The following is a 25577-nucleotide window of genomic DNA, read 5'->3' as shown; positions in this document are numbered from 1 at the left end:
TGTGCATATCCAGTAGGATAGTGGACAAAAGTTCTTAAAAGATATCATGGGCTTGCCAGAATACTCCATAGCAAATATAAACCAATGTGTGAGAAAGAATCACATATATATAAAAAGAGGCTCTAGAGCCAAGCTCACAGTGAAAACCTATTTAGACCACTTTCTGTGCCATACTGGAGGCAGGTTATTTAATCTCTTTTAACCCATCAGAGACACAATATTTTGTGCCTTAATAATAATAATACAGTTTCATCGAATTTTGAGAAGAACTAAATGAATTACTAAATGAATAATAGTGTCTATGATGTAAAGAACTTTAAGCAGGGCTTTAAATAGCAACTTCATAAATGTTATGTATATTTCATAAGGAAAAGAGGGGAATTCCTAAAAGTTTCAATTACTACATTTAGAAAAGTACGCAATGTACATTTAAATGTAAAAAATCAAAGAAAGTAACAAACTAGAAGGACGTTATGTTGAAGAATTTGTTCTATGCCCAATCGCAAAGCAATATCTATGCTGAAATCAGCATATGGGACCTTTGCTCACACATTGGTAGCTCCCCTATTCTCTATCTACTACTAAATGCCTTCACACATTTTTCACTCTAGGACTAAGTATAAACTCATTTTAAATCTATGTGTGAATGAGTGTATTGTACTAAAATGGACAAAGAGATAATCTTTATTGCTGAATTCTCAAGAATTTGGGGGGTTGGAGCGGGAAAGACTAAGGATAATTTTCTAGAAATTCTGAACTGATTACATGGATCTAGCCCTATTGTTCAGGATGTGAAGAATACAGCTAGGGTAAGATTCATACCTTGTACCACTGAGGTTTCTTGTCTTTGTAGAAACTCTGTGCTACACCTATATTATTACCACTACTTAGCATGACTACTAATACTACTAAATTTCATTGCAGCTTATTGAATGCTAGACACTCTGGTAGGTGTTTTACAAGCATTATCTTATTTTATTACAACAAACTTAAAAAGATAAGTATGATTATTTTCATTTTGCAGATGGGGAAATTGAAGGTTAGCAAGGTTAAATGACTTCCCAAAAGCTATAGCTAAATCAAATAGTATAAAATCCTTTTATTCTTTTCATTACATGTTATTAATGCTCCTCTTCCTCACTTATATTTCAAGGATATTATTTTATTAGTAGGCAAAACTTGTATGTTCTGCTTTGACTTATTCAAACTTGCTTTATGTCACCATCAAACAATTTGATTCTTCAAATATGAAACCATAAGTATATACATGATGGGCACCTTTTTAAAAATATAATGGGGCACCTGGGTGTCTCAGGAAGTTAAGTGTCCAAGTCTTGGTTTCAGCTCAGGTCATGATCTCACGTGTCATCTGACTGAGCTCTGGTTGGGCCCCACGCTCAGTTGGGAGTCAGCTTGAAGATTCTCTCCTTGTGCCCCTCCCCACACCATGTAGGCATGCTCTCTCTCTCAAATACATAAAGAAATCTTTAAAAAATAAAATAGCTAAATATATATTCTTTAAAAAAAAAAGATTTCATTTATTTGTCAGAAAGAGAGATACCATGCAGGGGAGCAGGAGGCAGAGGGTGAAGCAGGCACCCTTCTGAGCAAGGAGTCCAATGCAGAACTTGATCCCAGCACCCTGGAATCATGACTTGACCCCAAGGCAGACACTTAACCGACCGAGCCACCTAGGCATGCTGCCAAATGTATTTTCTTATAAAAACTTCTTTTTGAAGTATTATTCTGTGAACTATTTGCCAAATTAAAAAAAAAAAAAAATACATCCTAGTTTTACCTATCTCACTGGTATTTTAAATTGTGTTTGTAAAGACTGTAGAACAATCTAATCTAATATATATGGCCCAATACTATAGAGCACGCAAATTACAGAAGAAACTTTCTCTCTCCTCAAGCTTATTAACAGCATAATATTTATACACATTTGAAGGTGTACCAACAACTGATCAGGTAACAAATAGATTTTGGATAGATAGATAGATAGATAGATGATAGGTAAATAGGTAGATAGATGATAGATGTAGAAACCAATAGAGATATTTGTAATTTGCACACCATATCTTATTAAGATGCCAAAGACTAGTGAAAGGTATTTGCTGTCCTATATTTTATTATGCTTCTAAAATGCCAAGGTTAATTATGCTTCAGTTTTGTTGCGGCTTACCAAAGAAGTCGGCTATTATTATGCTTTTTACCTGAGAGTAGAAATAACAAGGCGTTCTAATTTTAATCTTGAAACACTGCTTTTGCTCTGTTGTGACAGTGTGGATCATATTTCAGTAATAATGATGACAATGATCTTAAAAGATCATAAAAGTGGTGATGATAGAAGAATCAAACAGCACTAATTGTTAGCAGTTAATTAGGACATAAAGTAGTCTGGGTCTTAGGCTTTAAACATAGTATGTCCTTTAAACTTTGGAACACTCCCATTTGAAGGTATTATACCCTTTTTGCTCTTGTACAAGACACTTACCAGATTGACGAAGAGCTCAAACTCTGGAAATAACTGTGTAGGCTTATTACCTGACGCTGTGGCAAATCTGGGTTGCCTCAGAAAACTGACTTACCTGCCCTCTGCTTCAGCTTCTTTTCTGTAAAAACTGGAAAATAATTATCCTAATCTCATAGGTTTCTGGTAAGAAGTAAATAAAATAAATACAGATAAAGGGCCTACAACAGCATCGGCCAGTACTGAGTGTTTGAAACATGAGCTACGATTATGCCCGTTGTTAGAAAAAAATCATTAAAAAATGACAAAATCCACTGGTTTCTGATATACTTGACACAGCTAAAGTCTTAGGGAAAGAGCCAAACACCATCATACCTGTGTATCCAGTTTTGCAAACACAGCTGAAGCTTCCTGGAACATTTTGGCAGACAGCACCGTTCTTGCATGGACCGGACAGGCACTCGTTGATATCTCTCTCACAGGCCCTGCCAGTGAAGCCATCTGGACAGCTGCAGGAAAATCCTCCTACTAAATTGTGACAGGTCCCACCATTGTGGCAAGGTGATGGAAGGCATTCGTCTATATCTATTTCACACCAGCTACCAGCGTAACCTGGCAGACACTTGCATAAGAAAGGCTGCAGAGGTTCATTTGCCACAATGATGACAGGAAGACTCTCATGGCTCTTTAATACAGAGCTCACAGCCAGTCTTCTTATACAGCTCCCTCCGTTCTGGCATGGGCCATGAATACATGAGTCATGGTCCACAGATTCTACCTTTACTCCACTCTGCCGGAGAAGGATCTCTTTGATGCTTTCAAAGAAGGTGGCTACACCACTGGGATTCACATACTGATTATTGTTCCGCTTCACGGCTGCTAAAAGAAACGTTTTATTGTTCTCCTCATATGCACCATAAAGTTGCACAGCAGTCCCTAGGCCTGTCAGTTGGGAGCCAGCAATGCGTAGAAAATGAAGGTAGTGGTTAGTCAGGAAGTCCTTTACTGTTGGAACACTGAGACGCAGTAGGATGCTGTTATCCACTGTAGAGTTAGAAAATCCAGCAAAGAAAACTCGGATATCGCTCGTGACTGTGCTGTGAACTCCATCATTGCTAAGGACAGTGAGATCAAATGTGCCATCTGTTGACCTCGGCTGTGAATTTAGATCACAAGTACCTCTTGGAATACTGAACAGGCTTGTAACTCCCGAAGTCAGGGAGCAGTGGAAGGTGTCTAGCACATCCGGATCCTGTGGCTTCACAGAACCCAAAATCCCACCAGGAAACAAATTGCCATAATAATTAACAAATATCTCCATGGTCCGAGACTGGGAAGGATTATCATTTTGGTCTATAACGGTGATATGCACGGTTGCTGTGGAAGACATTTGGGGAATACCAGAATCCCTGGTAATCACAGACAGATAGAAGTCTGCAATCTGTTCTCTGTCAATCTCTCTGGTTGTGCTCAGAATTCCAGCAGTGTTGAGACTAAAATAATTGGTAGCAGGACCTGTGCTCAGCAAGTAATAGGTAAAGGGACCTTGATTGGGAGGGAGATCGGGGTCAGTGGACTGAAGGGTCATCACCAGAGTTCCCGGCCGTTTGTTTTCCATAACTTCACCTTCGCTGATGGTCAACATAGGTCCATTATCATTTATATCTTCGAGGGTAACTAGCAGGGAAGCACTTCCTGTAGCTGAAGGGGTCCCTGAATCAACAGCCAAAACCGTGAGATTATAGATAGGTAGGGTTTCTCTATCTAATTCCGCAGTAACAGTGATCTGTCCTGTCTGTGGATTAATGGAAAAGGCACCGTTTTCATTCCCTGATCCAATGAAGTAAGAGAACCTGCTCCAGCTGGGGACAGAGTCTGAGTCAAAGGCACTGACAAATGTCACATGAGTCCCGGTGGGGACTCCTTCACTGATCTGAACACTGTAGATATTTAAACTAAAAATGGGTGGGTCATTGGCATCAAGCACAGTGATGTTTACAGTGACCTCATCGATATCTGCACCCCTGATGCTACCAAAATTCTTGGCCAACACCTTCAAAGATACCCTTTCTTCTCTTTCCCTATCCAGAAGTCCAGAAACATAAATCTGTCCAGTCTTCTTATTGATCTGGAAACCCTTCTTTCGGCTGTTACCAAAAATCAAATAGTGTACCTCCCCATCAGTGCCCAAATCACGGTCACTGGCAAACACTTCTCCAACAATAGTGCCTTTAGGAGCTGCTTCTGAGATTTCAAAATAGTAAAGTTTGGAAACAAAGCGAGGCACATATTCATTCGTCCCTTTTAATTGTATATTAACAGTGGCAAAACTGCACCTTTCCTCATCAGGGACATTGAAGGCTTTCACAGTAAGATGGTAGCTCTGTTTGGTTTCAAAATCCAAGAAGCCTTGAGTGGTAATGACTCCTGTGTTAGGATCAATGACAAACAGGTCACTGTCAGATGACTGTACAGCATACGCAATCACTGCGTTGGTTCCAGAGTCAGCATCTGTTGCATTTAAGTGGATGACTGTTGTTCCACTTGGGGCATTTTCCAAAACAGTAGGGAAGTATTCATCAGGAAAGAATACTGGAGAATTGTCGTTCACATCTATCACATTTACAGTCACACTGCAGTAACCAGTTCTTGCAACCCATCCTCCATCTGTTGCGCTAACCGTCATTTCATGTTTCTGGCATAACTCATAATCAAGAGCTTTGGCTAGTGTTAATACACCTGTGGAGGAATTGATGGCAAAAATGCCTTCTTCATTTCCTGAAGAAATACTGTACCTAATCAAGCCATTCATGGCTGCGTCTCTGTCTCTTGCAGAAACAGTTCTGACTACGGCCCCGATACTGTGGCTTTCTGGGATGGTTGCACTCATGTGACTTTGAGAGAATTCAGGTGTATGATAGTTTTCCTCGGTGACAATTATTTGAACAGTAGCTTGGGATGAAAGTGGAGGGTTTCCTTTATCTCTTGCAGTGACAGTGATCAGAAAGTTTTGATTCAAGTCAGAAATGAGCGAAGATGCCACCGAAATCCACCCTGTACTATTGTCCAACTTAAATTTTCCAAACTGATTTCCACTAGAAATCAAATATTCCACCTCAGAATTCACACCAAAATCTCTGTCATCTACGGCAGTAACTTTGATTAACTTAGTACCAACTTTAACAGTTTTGGTGACCGGAGTGAAATATTTAGGTTTAAGAAATTGTGGTGCATTGTCATTACTGTCCACTGTGTTGATGGTAACTGTTGTCTCACTAAGTAATGAGGGATTACCTCGATCTGAAGATGTCACTATAAAACTATGTCTGTTGATGTTCACATTACTGAAGCCACTAACGTTCTGGTATTTTAAGACCTGTTTATTGAAAATCTCTCCAGTGGTGGCATTAATCCTAAAGTACTCTGACTGAGATTTTATAAAATAAAACACTTGTCCATTTGATCCCTCATCAGGATCTGTTGCAGATACCTGAGTCACTTTGGAGCCAATTTCAGGAAGTTCAGGGCAATCTAAGTAGTAAGAGGGTTTGCTAAATCTTGGAGCATTGTCATTGATGTCCGTCACAAATATTGTCACATCTGTACTTACGGTCCACCCAGAATCGTGTGCAGAAACTCGGATTCTATAACGGTCCGTATCTTCTCTATTTAAAGGTCTACTTATTACAATATCTCCTGTGCTGGGATTAATTGTAAATGGAAGACTTGTGTCTGTTATAGAATATCTACTGATTGCATTCATACCAATGTCTTCATCAGAAGTTGTGACTCGTGTAACTGTGTATCCTAATGGGGAATTTTCAGGAATATAGGCACTGAATATCTGAGAAAACCTAGGGGCATTATCATTTTCATCCAAGATGTTAATAATGACTTTTACTGAGGTACTCTGAGAAGGGGAGCCTTTGTCTGAAGACTTTATGGTAAGCACATACTGTGATATTTTTTCCCTGTCTAATGGCCGAATGCTTCTAATTTCACCAGTGGCATGGTTAATAGCGAAACTGTGTTCTTTGTTACCACTAACAATTTCATAATCTAACTGTCCATTGGGTCCATTGTCCTTATCCGTTGCTGAAACAGTAAGTATTTTGCGAGGAGAAAGATTTTCCAATATTTCAGATACAAATGGATCTTCCTTAAAAACCGGGGAATTATCATTGACATCTAAGACTGTTAAGTCAAGTTTCTCATAAGAGGATAAAGGAGGGAAGCCTCCATCCCTGGCTTCTATCCATATGACATATTTTTGTATCTTTTCAAAATCCAGAGGTTGACTAATGGATACCTGCCCTGTTAATTGATCGATTTGGAATGTATTGCCAAGGTTTCCACTTGCAATATAATAGGACAAAGGTTCTCCTCTCAAGGAGGACCCCGTAAGGGTGGTGACAAGAGTGCCGACTGGCTGGTTTTCAGGAAACATGAAAGTCTGTTCTTTGGCTCTGACTTTAGGGAAATCTGCCTTGTTCACAAATCTAACAGTCACTGTTGTAGAATCTGTCTTTGGAAATGAGCCACTGTCTTTTACATGTACAGAAAATGTCACTTCTGAAGCCCCATTTAGTGGTCCAGCTGCCATAATGGCTCCTCTCAGTGGGTCAATGTGAAATTTTTCAGAGTTTCTACCCGAAAGAGAATAATGCAGTTCAGAATTGGGTCCAATATCAGCATCTGTGACTGTAACTGCAAAGACGAAGGAACCTATGAAAAGAGGAAGTGTGCAGTTACAATCACACGAAACCCAAATAAAACATTTGCTAGTAGATTAATGTATACAAAATATTATATTGCTCCCTAATATCACTTTACTTTCTCATGATTACTGGGGGAGAACAGTAACTCCTATATTATCTCTGAAGTTCCGAAGTCAAATCTATTTAATGGTAGTCTTCAGGGACTGACCTGCCATTTTCTAACTAAAACCCATATGGTCTACTGGATTTAATATTTTTCAGTATGCCTTTGAGAGAAGCACAGGGAAGAGCAATGCCTAATCATTCAGAATTATAGTTCCTAGGAGGAAAATCTGTATATAACACAACTTCCAACAAACATGATACTAGAGGAGTCTATTAAAAGCTCTGTTTCTACCCAGTGAGAAAAGATAATGGCTCTGTTATGTCTTAAAACATCTTTGAATTGTCGTATAGGTAATCACATCAACAAAATTTTTAATTTGTTTTAGAAAATTATTTTGATTCTTTATATCCACTGCTTTGTAGTAGCATTCTTTTATCTGTGAGTTATTATCACATGGAGATTATATATATATATATATGTATACATATATATATATATATATATATATCCAGAAATCAATTAGAACAATTATAAAGTAGTATGAAATAAGAACTGAGGAAGAATGGACTCAATTTGGATTCCAAAAGTTAGTGCTTGGGACGAATGCCAAAAGAACAGATTGTAACAGGAGGATTATAACAGGAATATGCAGAAAAACTGCCATAAGGACATGTTTTTGATATACTCATTCAGAAACCTTTTCCAAACCTGCACTCATACCCCTACAGTAAAGTTTGTGACAAAAGTGAAAAGACTTTTAATAAGGTTAGTGATTCTGATTAATTATAATAAGTCTAATGAGGAAAAGATGCTTCAGCATTACATACACAGTCTTTATAGGGGATGTTACATTGCATCACCACACATTAGATGTAATTAGAATCATGCCTGCCAGCATCATTTCAGCTAAAGTCCTTCATCAAGCATATATGACTTTGATACTGACATTTCCATTTGATAAAAAATTGGCACAAAAAATTATGCATTTCATACTTTGAATTGATATCAATTTGACATTCTCAAGTGAATATAAGATCAAAGATCAATGAGAGGAGAAATCCTGGATCCATTTATTTTTCCTTCTAATTAAAAATATTTTAAAGCAAGGCAGATCAAATTAATTTTGACCTATATTTGTATATTTTCCTGTTTGGAAATGCATCTAAAATATTACAAATGGCAGATTATTTGTGCAGTTCTTAAGAGAGCCTGCCATTATTTATAAACAAGCTAATAAAACCAAACTGAATTTAAATGAAGAAAAAGAAATGCATATTGTCATATGAAAGTGCTCATTAATGTCTTCATAAACTTACTAACATAAAACCTTCATCCACCAAAACTGCAATAAAATATTAATAAAAATAATTCATTAGAAGTATTCACTTATTAAATATTTTTGAAAACCTATCTATGAAAGATTGAAGTAAAATATTTCTTTTCTTTTTTTTTAAGATTTTATTTATTTATTTGACAGACAGAGATCACAGTAGGCAGAGAGGCAGGCAGAGAGAGAGAGGGAGAAGTAGGCTCCCTGCTGAGCAGAGAGCCTGATGTGGAGCTCAATCCGAGGACCCTGGAATCATGACCTGAGCTGAAGGCAGAGGCTTTAACCCACTGAGCCACCCAGGCACCCCAAATATTTATTTTCTATAACAAATAGATATCAACATCAGTCACAGTGACGAGCACACTGGTGATGAATGCTTATTACTTCCCAGATGTTTCAAGTGCTAGGATATGGGAGAAAGAAAGAAAGAAAGAAAGAAAGAAAGAAAAACAAAATGAAACAAAACAATGTCCCTCCTTTCAGGGAATTTACAAACAAATAATATCTCAGGGCAGAACTCTTCTTGATACAAAGTGGCTATTTTAGTCATCTGAAAATATTCAAGTAATATTAAAAAATAAGTACCAGGAAAGATGTAGCAATTATAAAATATTTAAACACAACTGGCATAGGATAAAAGAATTAATTTGAGATTCAATGTTCCTTCAGTTTCATTAGTTGAAACGAGCTGGATTTTAGAGGATTTCCAAACGTAGGCTATATCAGAAATATTCATGTAAAAGTAACAGAAATACATTTATAGAAAATGCCCAATGTATATAATTTGCATTAATCCATGAGACCTCAGAGTTGGCTTCATTACCTGCAGGAGTAGGAGACGGGATGTGTGTAACATATGGATGATGCTGAAATCTTGGCGGATTGTCATTGACATCAGTCACAGTGACGAGCACACTGGTAGAACTGGAAAGAGCTTCTGGGGATCCAGCATCACTGGAAATCACAACTAAAGTATAATTCTCTTTTGTTTCCCTGTCTAGCAATGCACTTGTGATGATTTGTCCCGTGGATGGGTTGATGGTGAACTGAGAGTTTCCACCAGTGATCCTATAACTAAAGAGAGCAGAAATGGGTGGATTTTTTCTGGTTATTATGTTGTAGCATCTATTCACTAAAATTTAAAAACTGAGACAGAAATGTAAAAAAATAATCACTAGATGTATGATCACACAACAGTTAAAAAATATGGCTGGAAGATAAATATTTCAAATTTTATGTGAACATCTAATTGACAATCTTTACTGTGAAATGTCTAGTGAGCTCAAGCAGGTCCTCACAAGTTCTATAAATTTCTTGGATCATGCAAGGCCTCAAAATATACCCAGAAGACTATTGTGTTATAAATAAGTGAACCTGAAAGCATAAACCAGGGCCTTGCTCTAATATTGTGGTTAGTGGCCAGGATCACAAACGAACATCTGTTAAATGAATCTAAAAGTTATTTTTCTGCTGTGTACCATAATAAACCAGAGATCAGTTGAAGATCTTATTTTAAAGACAAAACACTGTATTTGACATCCATTGACTACCCAGAACAACTAAAGAACAGATTATTTATACAAAGACATTCCTACTTACTAATTCTCTCATTTGTCATTCCTCATATGGCTATGCTTTTCTTTCCTGCTGTCAGGAGAGGTATGACATTTTCATGGGTATTCTGATGCTAACCACATTGGTTAATAGGCAAGAGTTTCCACTGAGAATAGCTTCCCTCTTCTTCATAAAGAAGCCGCTAGAAAAGAAGTAGCTAAGCTTGAAGGTTCAGAAGCTGGCTGTGGCCCATTGTTTTTAAGGTTAGAGAGTGGCAAGGAAATGGATATCTTTAAAAATTTTCTCCTTGATGCCAACAAAGAAATGCCCTTGTTGGAATCGACTGCATGTTTCTATAGTTTGGTTTGTGCCCATGAAAACATAGCAACAGTAAGTATCTACCAGAGACAGTAAAAAAAGACCTACATTGCAGCAAGTAGAGTGCACATTCCTTCCATTAAGCTCACAGTTTAAAACAAACATTTCAGCATTTTCATACTTTTTTAAAGAAATAATGAACTGTTGGGGAGCTGATATTTTTAAAAAAATAGAAGTCCTATAAAATGATAGCAAAATGGAAAAAAAAAGTAGAGAGGGAGTTTTGGCTGAGAAATGACTTCAGTATTTATAAAGTACTTGATATCACTCAGATTTTTAACACTTCTTGGCACACCCACATGCCAGGATCAAGAGTAAATAAGAATAGCTTTTCCTGAACCAGAAGTGACTCTTTATACAGTATAATTACTGCCCTTACACACTATACATCTAGCTGCTTTGTCAAAATAAAAATATCCGAGGCTTATAATTGAATTTTTACAGTTAGAAATTCAGACTCATGAGGTAACCAAATTGTTCTACCTCTTCAATAAATTCTTTAAGAATCTGAATTATGAGAATTGAGTGATTTTATTCTGGGGAATCCTGTTTCCCTACATCAGTGGATGTAGAAATTGCCAAATAACTTCACAGGGTAAAAAGAGTAATTCACAGCATCATAAACTTTTTTACAGCTCTTTGACAGCAAAGAGCAGGGTCAATTAAATATCCCTTCAATCATTCACAAATAAAAATAAAATTAGAGTAATGAAAAATGCATTCAAATTTAGATTTGGATTTTTGTATATGACAAGATCATGGTGTATAAAGAAAGAGCAATGTGTTGAAAGGTAAATGGTGTGAGTTCTTGTCCAGGTTTAATGAAATAATGCATAATGAAATCTTGTATTATAAATTCTTTTTCTTTATTTCATGCTATTTTATGCTATTATACATATGGGGCATATGATTATTTGTGTAAAAGTAATTAGCATCTTTACTATTTTTGAACATTAAAGAATAAATTGTCATGTTAAAATAAGATTTTTTTCTAGACTACCTGATTCTGAAGTATATCAAAAGTTGATTTTAAATATGAAATGTTCTGTAATGTTTCATAATATCTATAATACCAGTTTCATGCAATTTATACTTATAAATTAAAACACACACACACACACACACAGGCACATGCACACACACAGCATGTGAGAGAAGGGACACAATGGATAGATGGCAAAGATAAAGGCCCAGGTTTGCCTTCCTTCTATCACTTCAGTCTTGGTTTGGTTCTCATCCCTATTTGGAGATCTTTCCTTCTCTGGTCCACATTAATTTCTTCTAAGGGATAAACTCAATTAGACTGGGTTTTGTGCTATCTTTTTAACATCTAAACATCTATGTAGTCTTTAAAGATTTGTAGCATCTTACTGTGCTTTTGTGTGTACTGAGCACACTACAAGGCATTTTATATATGCTCTCATTTAACTTCAAAAACAGTCCTGACACTTTGGTTTTGTTTTGGATTTTTTATAGATGAGGAATCTGAGTCTAAGAGAGACTCATATAGTTGCACAACAAAGCATACCACCTAAAAATGGTAAATCTAGAGTTGGAACTTCTGTCTTAATGACATCAACACACCTGGTCCATTGGAACACAGTATAAAAGAGGTAAAAAGCAGCCTGAGCAGACCCAATGGAGACAAGAAATTACTGCTGGCTAAGGCTGAAGGAGACTCTTTTTGTTTAAGGGATTTCAATGTAGCATTGGTTTACATTGATTTGATTCAATGCAAATCAGCAAATGTGTTACTTACTGATTAAAGAATAAGAAATGTTATTTTAAATTATTGGTGTAAACTGACATCATTATTATCTACAATCTAAATCAATAATTTTTGCACTTGTAAAGCTAAAATGCCCCAATTTGATTTTTTAATCTTTTTTTTTGCCTCTTTCTGAGATCTACTAGAATCATACAACACTGTGCAGTATGTTACTAGAATATGATAATTTAGTAGTAGTTAAAGAGACTGTGCTTTGAAACACAATTCACTTGGGCATGAATTTTCACCTGACTCATAACACTTCAATTCATTAAATTCCTCAACCTTGCTAAGCCTTTTCTTTCCACCTATAAAGTGTGGATCACATATACATTCCTTTCACTTCATAGTCTTGAATATTGAATGTAATATGTGAGATGCATTTGGAATTGTAATTGGTACATTCTGAGAATTAAATGTCTAGGATTACACACATAACAGAGCACATATACATATGTAGTTATAATTTAATGATCTGTCATATATAATCTATTATAATCCACCTACATACTGAGTTAAATGGGTAGGCAGACTAAAAGACATATGGATTAGAAGGCACAAATCTTGCCCTCAAGCTTACATGCTAGATAGAAGAAAGAGAGAAAGAAAAATAAGTACAAAACCAGGCAATACATTTGAGTGTTATGAAACTGTCCAGAAGCACTCTTCTAGGTCTTCAAAAGCCGCAGAGACCGCTTTTGAGTGGAATGATTAAAAGAAAGCTTTCCTTGAGGAAGGCAAAATTGAAGCTGGATTTTAAAGGGGCTACCCATCTTACAATAGTGGTGAAAAGGGAGAAAGCTATTCCAGGTCAGGAGTCAGCAGATTTTTTTCTGTAAAAGGCCAGTGTTAGTGCATATGGCTTTGGAGGCCTGAAGAGCTCTGCTACAATACTCAACTTGCCACTGAAGTACAAAAGCAGCCGTGGACAAGACGTACATGAGTGGGGCATGGCTTTATTCCAATACAACTTTATTTACAAATGCAGGCACTGGGCCAAATCTAGCCTGCGGACTACAGTTCACAGAACCTTGAACGAGGACACAGAAGAACCTGAACAAGGCCGTAAGGCTTGAGAAAGCACAGATTCTTTTCCCAGGAGTAGAAAGTGATCCAGGGAGCCTGCAAGTTAGGCCATGTGCTGAAGACTGGGGCAGAATAAACTGGGGCCTTTTATGGAGTGACCGGAATATGGAGACTGGGCATTATGCCATAGCAAAGTGGAAGCTGAAAGACTCTGAGGAAGGGGGTATCACTGTTAAAGCTGAGCCCCTGGATGCCCAAGCTGGTTCAGATTACTGCCACTGCTCTTTCACACACTGACCCAGGCTTGGCTTCCTCCAGATCACTTCCTACAACACTGAGTGATGAATTACCATAAAATGTAAACTAGTCATGTTATTGCCCAGTTTAAACACTTCAGTTTTTTTCTCGTGTTAGATACAGTGAGGAGTGTGAATTTTTCATGTGGTATACGAGGCCCATTCCTCACCCACACCAACCATGCCGAGCAGCTTTGCTTCCCTGACACTATGCTTTTGCAGCGTTCCCTGACCTTACGCCTGTGACTGTCTTTGCCTAGAAGGTCTTTCATCCTTTATTCGTTGATCAGCTACTTCTCAGTCTTTCCAAAAATCATTAATTGCCCGAAGCTTCTACTGATTTCTTCAGATAGCCTTGAGTACGTCATTCTCTCCACCCCTTCTGTGCTTAAACTACACACTTGTCACTATACTATAATTACAAAATTACAAAATTCTCTCCTATACTGAACGGTTCTCTTTGTGGTAGCTAGATGGTCCAAGTCCTCAGGACTTAGGGTGCCTCGGACACAGTGAAGGCTCCAAAATCATGCAGTACAGTGTGGTATATAGATCGGAGGGATTAGAAACCAGAGTCAGGGAAGAAAGTTAATTTTTATTGTAATAGTGCAGGCATGATGTAATTGTGGGCTGAACTAAAATCTTGGCAGGAAGATCGCACAGAAAAGAATGGGTGCCAGAGGCATTAGTAAAGAAGAAACACGAGAACTTGTCCATTGACTGAGTATAGAGGGAGAGGATGACTCTTGGCTAGCACACGGAGATGAAGAAAGCAAGGCAACACCATTAAAAGAAAGCTGAATGCCAAAAGGAGAAAGGGGAAAACTTAAGTTTCTGATATGTTGTGCTTCTGATGCCAACAGAACCTCCAGGTTGGTTTGTCCACTACAGAGTTAGAAATACCGGCAAGGATCTCAGGGGTAGAGTCAGAATGGGTAGCACAGATACTGAGTTTTCTGCATAGTTTTCTGGGTGGTTGCAGCTGAGAAAGTGAATTATTCTCTCCCTCTCTCTCTCACACACACACACACACACAAAGAAAGGGGGGGGAAAGGACTGAGAAAAAATATTTAGGAAATATCCAAATTATTTTGGAGAGAGGAAACCAGAAGGTAAATTAGAAAGTGTGGTCAGAGTTGCAGAATGATACATAAGAGATAACATTTACATAGACATTGAGGAGGGAGAAAAATTGCCAAGAGAAAGGATGACCTGTGGTGCAAATATTGCAAAAGGTAAAGGACAATACACACTGGACTTAAAAATTTCCAGCAGAAACTTTTGATAAATTATTTTTTAATGAAGCAATGGAAGAGAAAATAAGATTGAGAAATTTTCAGGATAAATGGTTGGAGAAAACTGTGAAGAAGTGACCTACTCTCTCAAAAATGTTGTCTAAAAAAAGGGGAGTAAAAACAACAGCTTAAGAATAATGGAATCATTCATTCAATGCATGTATTCGTCAGTCACTACTATGTTGCAGACATCATGCAAGGAAGACTATATTAGAGTAAAATAGATAGAAGAATAAAGAGAAAAAAAAACTCACATCAATTTAGTGACTTTTGTGTCCTAATAATTGTATTCGAGACATTTATGCATCTTAACGAATCACGTATATATTACTTGGAAGATAGTAGTGATCGATATATATTTAACTCTCACAAACTGTAAATTAATAATTCCTATCTCCACTTTTACTGATGGATATACTGAGCCTTAGAGACAGAAACATGATTTTTCTAAGTCATGGTATAGGTGAATAAAGGAACCTGTATTCAATACCAGATATTCTGAGGATTTCCACAGAGATCAATGCATGATCCAGGGAACAGGGATGATTTGAAGATCCAAGGGAGAAATGAAAAAATTGTTGAATTAAAGATTTGAAGGACACTAAATGGATTAAGAACACAGAGTAAGGGACCTGTCTTACAGTCAATATAGTTTTGAGTTTCTCCAGTGTTATAACATGAAAGTTAAAAGTGAGATTTAAATGGAGATTTGGTCCAGTCAAGAGAAAAAAGCTTCAAAGCTAACTGCTGGAATGGGTGTCTGTCTGGGATGCAGATACATAAAGTCAACAAAGATTATAAATTAATGCAGATGAGTTTACTAGAGGGAAGAATACTATGAGTAAAATAAAGTATATAATTCAATGTCAGTACACCATCCAAAAAATTGTATAGCTTGAGCAAATGGGCAGAAACAAAAAATATAAATAAATATTTGTTGGGTGACTGCTGTGTACAAGATTACAGTAGACCATAAGAGAAAACTAACAAATTAGATGACACAGAATGGGTTGTGCTATTAGAGAACCCATCAGTAGTTGGGTAAATGACTTTCATATATATAAAGCAATATACAATTAATATAAAATAGACCCATTAACCAGGAGAATGGGTTTCTCTCAACTCCATGATTACCAAAGCATGATTAACACCTAATATAAAAGTGTATAATATTCCATTAAAAAGACAGCATGCCAGAGTAAATAAGATTTAGGCTGGCGTAACTACTTAACTTTATCTATGAAAGTATTTTAAATCTAGGTTGCAATAATTGTCTGTCCTAAGGTAAGTGAATTTAATCATTTTTCCAAAATAAAAACAGCTTCAATTTCCGTATCACTGTATGACAGTCAATGTAGTCATTTAAAGATTTTGCAGATGTATTTTATAGATCTCAGCAAATGTGTAAGTATAAAGTTAATTTTCTGATATTAAAGGAAGAAGAAAATTCAACCAGTCAACCTAACAAACAAAATATATATTATCAAATCAAAACCATCATTTCAAAGCTACCAGGACAACTATATCAAACATTCTGGAAATACAGACAGGATTTTCTAGACCAACTCTACATTGATTACCATTGCCCACGAATGTAGGGTCACATTTGGCAGTGAAACTCTGACATACTCCGGAAGGAAACGGTATATCATCTTCACAGCATTTTATTCTAGTACTTGTATTGATTTGGTAAGCATGAGGCTTCACAGTTGTTTCAGAAATTGAAACACCTCAGACAAGGTTACTATTCTGTCACTGATTGGTAACAGATCTTTAGAGAAAGACTCCTTGGTATGCAGATAAAGATTTATTAGACTACAACACTACAATGGATAGGATATCTCTTTCAAAATTGTCAGAAACATACTGAGCACTAACAGGTGACATGCAAAGGGAAAAGTGCTTTGCAGGATTAGGATGGATATTTTTCGTTCTAGGCACTATTCTAAGCAGTTCACTTACGTGTTTTATTTGTCTTTGCAATAATTCTATCAAATCAGTTTTATTATTTAGTATATCTATTTTGTTGATAAGAAAACTGACCCCCAAGAAATGTTAAATAAGCTGCCCCACAATTAATAGTAGAGTCAGCTTCATTCCTAGTTGTGCTCTCAACACTAAATTAAGACTTAATTCTTAGGGTATGGATTCCATGATTTCTGTGCTTTGGTGTAGGACAAGCAAAGGAGGTGGTATTTACTGGCATTTTGAACCTCAGACCAGGAAGAAGGTAAGTGGTACCTGCCTTTCTTCAGGTGGTGTTAAGCTCAGGGACCCAAGAGGCATATAGCTATGATGCTGGGCAGAAATTTTCCCCATCCTTAATGATTTGACTGTATAAACTTCTTGGAATTCAAGAAGAAACTTATTTTCTTGAAAATAGGTCCCAGGCTTCTGAAAGAAGTTCATGCATAGCCTTCCCTCCTACAGCGCATGTCAGTGTCCATCTTCTGGATTTCCTCCTGTAACTCTGGCCAGAGCTGCTAAGCTACCTAGGTGACTCTTCCTTCTACTCCTGCCTTTCAAGCATTGGGAGGATTCCAAAGAACCAGTTTCTGACCTTCTTTTGTTGCTCTATACTCTCTCCTTAAGCGTTCTTACTCATTTTCTTGCTTTTAAATGTGCTCTAAGCATTGATGACTCCAAGTCTGTATCTCCAGCCCTGACCCTAACCTAAGATTCACACTGGTATCTTCAATGCCCAAACTGATATCTCTATGTGAATGACCAATAGTCATGTCAAGTTGTATTCAAGTAAGAACTCTTGGTTTCTCTCACACCTATTACTCCTCCAACCCTACCTTCAGTGGTGCCATCTGCCCAGGTGTTCAAGAAAAAAGCTTAGTAGATGAGTCTGATTTCTCTTTCTCTTATTCCCACTTACAATCTCAAATATTTTTCCAAATCTATTAATTCGATTTTCATTTCTCCACCTTAGTACACAGACACTCCCATCTTTTGTTTGAATCACTACATTAATTAGCACCTAAATGGTCTTACTGGTTTCTCTCCCAATGGCTTCTTTCTACAGTCCTGCCTCCTTCAATCCAATCCAAACAAATCAGTTTATATTGATTTGTGTTTGGAATATTCCAATAGTTTCTCACATAAAAATAAAATTAAAAACCTCAGTTTCTTACCATGACCCAGGAGCCTTCAGATGGCCTACATGATCTTATCCCAGCCTACCTCTCTGGCCCCTTCCTCACTTTGGTCCACACTCACAAAACTTCCTAAACACACAGTGCTTACTTCTATCCCACAGTCCAGTTCTTACAGCCTAAATGTCACCTTCTTAGAGAGGCCACCCATAATAACCACACCTAAGAGTCCGTTGTCACTCTTTGTTATATAAGCCTCTTGGCTTTTCAAGGCTGCATTCACCGTATGAAGTAATCCTATTTATGTCATATTAAATTGTTTATCTACCTCAAAAAGAATGCAGGCTTGAATAAAGTAGAAATGCTGCCTTGTTACTCATACTAGCAACTCTATGTGTGTTTATTAAATGAAAAATAACTTGAGGCCTTCTACATGATAGTCATTTCTACCAGCAGGAAGAGACTGATGCCATTTCCCAAAGTAATTTTGTAAATAGGAAATTAGTAACAAACAAAATAAATCCCTAACCAAATTATCACAATAGCAACATGCACAGGCCACCCTTGACTGATAACTCCTCTGAACGTTCAAATTATCCACTCTCATTTACCCATTATCAGCCTATAGAGGGTGGGGATGATGTGTGGGTAAGAAGTATTTATGTCTTTGAGATCTTTATCTGGAAAATCTGGAAACCTTCATTTCTTAAAGTTTAGAATAGGCCTGGAAAAATGTGACCCAGCTAGATCCACCAAATGTTACAACGCACCTGCTTTTACATGCTCCCTGAACAAGTTACCATATTGTTTTCTCCATTTTGAATAGATGTAAGTAGAGTAAAATAAACTTTTTAAACTTTGAAAATATAAATATTCTTATCCAGACTAGCAGTTGGGTTAAAGATGGCCAAAATTCCTCGATACTCCTCCCATCAATTGTGATATACATTTATCCTTCCAGTGAATCTGGGCAGATCATGGCTTTTTCAACAAATAGACTATTATGGAAGTGATGCTGTGCTACTCCCAGGCTTTATTCTTTAGAGGACTGACAAATTTCACTTGAAGTTCTTGAAACCCAGAGCTACCATGTAGCCCATTTTAGCTACCTGCTAAAGAACCACATTGAGAAGCACAAGATCAGAGATAGGGACGTAGCTGAGCCATCCCTCCCAAGACACCAGGCTTTGAGTGAAGACATCCTAAACCCTCCAGACCACCCAGTGACCAGGTAAATAGCACTAAATGATACCAGTCAATCAAATGAAGCAGAAGACTCTCCCTGTGAACTCTTCCCTACAAACAAATACATGACCTACAAAATCATGAGATATGATAAAAATATAAATAAAATTAATTAATTAAAATTTTAGAACAATTAAATCATTATTGTTTTAATCCTCATTTTAGGCATCGTTGGTTATTTAACAGTAGGCAGTCACAATAAGTCTATGTGTTTATGTCATAGAATTTCTAGCAAAATTAAGCATTATATTCCTTTAGTCCCAAGATTAATCCTTGATGAGAAAAACAATCAAAATTTACAAAAGGAAATGTACTGACCTGATAACTGCATTTGTTGAAGCATCAGCATCTGAGGCATTTACCAATAAAACATCTGTTCCAGTTGGTGCATCTTCAGGAATTGTGGTGAAATACATTTTACTGGCAAAAGTGGGGACATTGTCATTGACGTCATCTACTATGACATTGATTGTTCCAGTTCCAGTCAGGGCAGGGGATCCTAGAAGGAAAAGAAAATCAAGTTTTTAATGTTCATGAATAACAAAGATAATAGCAAATTTAACAATAATTGGTTGTAGATAGTACTACCGAAGAGACTTTAGAAACAAACTGAGGGTTGCTGGAGGGGAGGGACGTGGGAGGGATGGGTTGACTGGTGATGGACATTGGGGAGGGTGTGTGCTATGGTGAGCGCTGTGAATTGTGTAATACTGATGAATCACATACCTGTGCCCCTACAACAAATAATACATTATATGTTAACTAAAAAAATAAACAAACTTGAGGGGCGCCTGGGTGGCTCAGTGGGTTAAGCCGCTGCCTTCGGCTCAGGTCATGATCTCAGCGTCCTGGGATCGAGTCCCGCATCGGGCTCTCTGCTCAGCAGGGAGCCCGCTTCCCTTCCTCTCTCTCTACCTGCCTCTCCGTCTACTTGTGATTTCTCTCTGTCAAATAAATAAATAAAATCTTTAAAAAAAAATAAAAAATAAAAAAAAAATAAACAAACTTGAAATCTTTAAAAAAAATCTCAAAGTGAAATTTCTAAGCACTACAAGTGATGGAGTGAATTTTAATTTTGTTATAAGAGAAGTATCAAAAACTAATTATGTCCTATATGTTGGCTAACTGAACATAATAAAAAATTATTAAGGTGTTTTAAAAAGAAAGAAGTATTTTCATTCATGAACTAGTATTTCAAATCTTTTCTGGTAATCCTGCACAAAAAGAGTATGTCAACCACTTATTCTATTAAGGTGCTGATTCGGCAATGTAGAACACAAAAATATCATTTAAACACCACAAAAGAGGCACTGCTGGTTTCTCTGAAATTCCATTAAAATAACTCAGTCCAGATTTGGAGAATACCCATGGGCATTGAATAACTGGCCAACTGACAAGGCAAGAAAATGAAATTCCTAGTTGTGACTATCAATGCTAATATCAAAAATTTGGGTTTCATGGAGCACTGGGTGTGATGAAAAAATAATGAATACTGTTTTTCTGAAAATAAATAAATTAATTTAAAAATTGGGTTTCTAAGTCTTTAGATCCCCTTTCTGTACTAATATTTGTTTGTAAAGAAAAAAGATAAAGCTTTAAGTTATGTCTCAAAACCATAATCTTCCTCTTGCTGGAAATAACATTATGTCAATTAGCTGACTTAGAATTACTTTTGTTATATTTATTTACTATTTAATATAAATGTGAAGCAATTCTTTGTTATTTCTTGTTCCAGTTTTGTTATCAGCATATAATGAAAAGCCAACATTCAACAAAACCTTGGCATACATTGTCTGTACTATGCAAAAGTAACAGACTCCTTGTGGGAAGATCAGATGTCCTATTTGGTTAGATTCTGTGGGTTGTCCCACAACTACAAGTCAAATCAACTGCCTTTAGATGCATTTTCAAAATCATTTTTCAAATTTTAATTTCTCTAAATAGAAACAATAGATATCTTTTTAACTGTCTTTACTAAAATAAAGTCCTGAATACTCTTTTTTTCTGTTTTTTCTGTTTTTTCCCCATAAAATTATTTCTCCTTATGTGAAGTTTAAATTCTACTTATTTTTGGAACTCAACAGTTTTTTGTTTTTTTTTTTTAAACCATCCATTCATTTACGCATTCATTTCTCTGTAAAATGTCTATGGTATGAACTTTTACTTTCACAGAATGATGTTGTGATCACAACTTTCTGTATTTTTTTCTAGTAATCTTGTGATTAGCTAATATTTCCTTTCCTACTATTTGGACTTTGCTATGTTCTTAGATTGTAAGTACTAATGGTTCAATACCAAGCAGACTTTATGCTCAAATGTATAGGAACCAAAATCAGCATACTAGAAAATTATGGACCCCAGTGGGTTTAATGATCTGTTATTTTTGTGCTCTCTACAAGGAAACTCAGACTCTTTGTTAGATGAAAATGTGCATGACCAGTTGAGCTGGGCACTGTAATGAAAGATGATCACTCACAGAAACCTATGCAATTAAATGTAGGCTACATGGTGATATTACCACCATATATATCTTTCTCAGTAAAATAGTTTATATTAAGCATTTCATTTACATCAACATATTTTTAAATTCATGACTGCCAATGTCTTATCTTTTATTTCATTTTATTTATTTTGTTTTTTTAAGAGAGAGAGAGTACACATGTGGTGAGGGAAGGGCCGATGGAGAGGAAGACAGAATCTTAAGCACGCTCCCCACAGAGCACAGAGCCCAATGCAGGGCTTGATCTCATGACTCCAAGATCATGACCTGAGCCAAAATCACGAGTCAGAAACAAGTGACTCATTTCAGTTAGGCATCGTAAGTCTTACATTTTAGATGTTTGATTTCCTGTTAAAGGAAAGAAAATTAGTCTTCACTATTGTTTATATGTATAATTAATTACAAACTTATGAAAATAATATAATTGCATTTTTACTAATCACTTAATATAAATAATGGTAAAAGGGTGTCACAAATATTTCACACAAAAAATAGATTTGGAGGTATTATAAACACTGGAGAAGCATATCAAAATAAAACTTTTTTAAAAAATCTTACTTAACACATTAATAATGATTATATCAAATGCTTATTGTGTCCTTAGGTATGCAAATACTGGTTTAAGGAGTTTACATAGATTATCTTATCTAATCCTCATCAGATAGTTCTTCTCTATCTCTGTTTTATGTTTAAATAAGCTGACAATTAGGTTAAGTGACTTTTTCAAGGCCATAGCTATAGTAGGAAGCTGGGATTTAATCCACGTGACTTAGATGTGAAGATGTTTGCCACTGGCAAAAAACTAGAAGGTGTTGCTAATAGTTGGATAGGTGTCACTCAGTGAGATGTGCTGGGACTTTGGACAATCTGGGCCCAGAGAACAAGACAAGACACGAGCTGGAGGAAAAGGTCCATCTGTGAAGGACCTTAGTTATTTGTCAGTTGACATTTGTGCAGCATTTGGAGAAAATAGTCTTGTCAGAGATTTTGAATTTCTCACAAGGGTTATGCTAAAGCTAACTAAATATCTTCAGCAGTATTATTGATGGCCAGTGTTTGGCCTAAATCCTTATGTGTGTTTAATTATATATAATTTGGTGAAATGGAAGTTAAGTATCTGCATCATGTTATATCTCTTTCACTGGTTATATTAAAAAAATGTAAATAGAGGATATCACTTTTATGAAGGTGAAATAAGCTGTCATGGGAATGCAAGTGTGTATACTAGGATGAACTGAGAGAGGGAATAACTAAATCAAGGTTTCAGAAGCAAAGGATAGGAGGAGATGGAGGGCTCTTTCATATCTTTTACTGACATTGAACTCTACTCCCTAAGTTTTGGTCTCCTTATCTGTAAAATGGGAATAATAAGCATAGAACCAACCCCAAAGAAGTATTGAGGGAAATGTAATATGTATAATTAGCATAGTGACTGGCACATGGTTAAAATATACTCTTTATTATTCCTTATTCTTGTACTTGCTTTAGAAATAAGAAAAATGAAAAATTGACTTATATAAGTTTCATTTTTAAATCTTACAGATTTTAAATATCATAATTCTTAGGATTTTGGTTCCCCAACAAAACTTCTGAGTCAGTTCTGTAATAATATTATTTAGGAAAACAAATTTAAGTTATCCTTTCCTCTTAATCATTCCTTTGTTACTACTAACATGCTAACAATATGAGACACTTAGCTCTCAAAACTTACATAGTTTTGCAGAGGACATGTGGCTTAGAAATTTAAAAACAAGAAATTTGATAATTTACAGTCAGAGTTTAAAGAAGACCTACATATTTCTGGTATACACATGGCTATCTAAACAACAATAAATACTTAAACTTGTTAAGAAATAACCCAGTAACTGCCAACCAAAGGTTTTATCTTTGGTATTCTAAAGTGTCTGATGACACACATATGGAAAACCACATAAAATGATGACTAACTCATTTGGTCAGAGACATGTGATTTCTTCCTTTGTCTAAAAACTGCATAAATATTGTTGCTGATGTATTTTCTGAATTAGTAAGCAAAAAGAAAAAAAAACATTGTTTACACAGGAAAAAATTCAGCAAATTCAATCTCATTGTCTTCAGACCAGAGAAGGTCTAATTTTCCAAAAGATTTTAAAAGCACACACGGGACAACAGATGATTCTGGCTTGAAAATAGCCCCATAGGTGGTTTAACTTGGTTAGATTCTGTGGGTTGTGCCACACCTAAAAGTCAGATAAACTGCCTTTAGATGCATTTTCAAAGTCATTTTTCAAATTTTATTTTCTCTAAATAGAAACAATAGAGATTGTAACAACACAGGGACTCTTCTCAAGCAAAGAGTTATCCTGATTCCCTTTTTCTCCCCTTAGTAGCTGCCACAACCCACTTTATAAGTACATGGGGTTCTCTTCTTATTTTCTTTATGAATTGATAGCGTGAATCACAGAATCTCCAGTGGTCTCCCTTTCTTGTTGCCCCTAAGGGTGTGCATGAAAGTCTCATCTACTTTTTCAATTTTATAAGGAAACCTTATAAACACATTATTCTAAATTTCTAAGTCTTTTACTGAGCTATAACTAACCCTAAATTTGAATTCTGCCTCCAATATATTTTACTTTTGTTCTTGGGAATGGGGCCTATCACCATAAACCCAGATCTTGCCTCATCTTGTCTATTGACAGTGTGAGCTCTGGAAGTCCCTGCCTTTCAATTTTAAGCAGGAAGATGAAATCAAAAGAGAAATATGGAATCCCCTATGATTTCAAATAAGTTTCATTTTTACATCATTCATTTCAGATGAAAGACACAAGTTCCCCAGTCATTGGCTCAAACAAATCTTAGCATGTCCTCTTATCTGCTAATTGAATGATAAAGTCATGTTTTCATTGTTGCTTTTCTGTGTTTGCTTGTTTTTATACTCTACCTCTTAACTGTGTGAAGAAGTGGTCTAGGGTCCTTATATTCCTGTTTCCTAACATCTTTTTGTTATATGCCTTGGGAAGTGCTGCTCAGTGTTTACTATTGTTTTATCTTTAGTCCAGAACTTTCTGTTGACTTCCTGCTAATACATGCAACTGACTACCTGTTGTTTCCTCTTGAAAGCTGCCAAAAAAATTTCAACGCTAGCCTATCAAAAACTGAAATATCATTTATTCTGTATAAATCAGTTCATATTTTTACCTATAAATGAAAATATAAATGTATATACATATATTTGTATATAGATATTATTGAACACTTACTTGAAATCAGATATATATGGTATATCTTAATCCATATATATGTGTGTGTATGTGTGTATATATACATATATATAGAGATCTTTCATATGTATTAATTATTTAATATATGGATTCCATGAAGTAGGTATTGTTTAAAAAATTATGAAATTAATTATGAAAAATTAGACTCAAAGAATTTAAGCAGTTTATTTACATTCAGCCACAGTGGAAAGAGAAACCTAATTTTGAATTCTTTTTTTTTTTTTTTAAAGATTTTATTTATTTATTTGACAGAGAGAGATCACAAGTAGATGGAGAGGCAGGCAGAGATAGAGAGAGAGAGAGGGAAGCAGGCTCCCTGCTGAGCAGAGAGCCCTATGCGGGACTCGATCCCAGGACCCTGAAATCATGACCTGAGCCGAAGGCAGCGGCTTAACCCACTGAGCCACCCAGGTGCCCCCTAATTTTGAATTCTTAAAAAAATATATTTTTTTAGTTCATTGAGCTCAGATAAGACTAAGCCATTCTTGGGCGCCTGGGTGGCTCAGTGGGTTAAGCCGCTGCCTTCG

At 36.3% G+C, this 25577-nt stretch overlaps 1 protein-coding gene across 1 annotated transcript in view; it reads right to left on the bottom strand.

Annotated features, from left to right (window-relative positions):
• FAT4 (FAT atypical cadherin 4) overlaps positions 1-25577 on the bottom strand; it is a 179439-nt gene that overhangs the window by 35669 nt on the left and 118193 nt on the right. Inside the window, exons 7-9 of the mRNA XM_059378162.1 lie at positions 19609-19789; positions 9451-9701; positions 2849-7198 (exon numbers count right to left, since the gene is read on the bottom strand). Of these exons, the coding sequence (XP_059234145.1) occupies positions 2849-7198; positions 9451-9701; positions 19609-19789 (4782 nt within the window). The remainder of the gene's footprint in view (positions 1-2848; positions 7199-9450; positions 9702-19608; positions 19790-25577) is intronic.

The sequence above is a fragment of the Mustela nigripes genome, chromosome 1 (assembly GCF_022355385.1).
Source record: "Mustela nigripes isolate SB6536 chromosome 1, MUSNIG.SB6536, whole genome shotgun sequence".
Classification (NCBI taxonomy): Eukaryota; Metazoa; Chordata; class Mammalia; order Carnivora; family Mustelidae; genus Mustela; species Mustela nigripes.
Note: the sequence above shows the minus strand (reverse complement) of the source record. Positions and strands in the feature narration are given on the sequence as shown.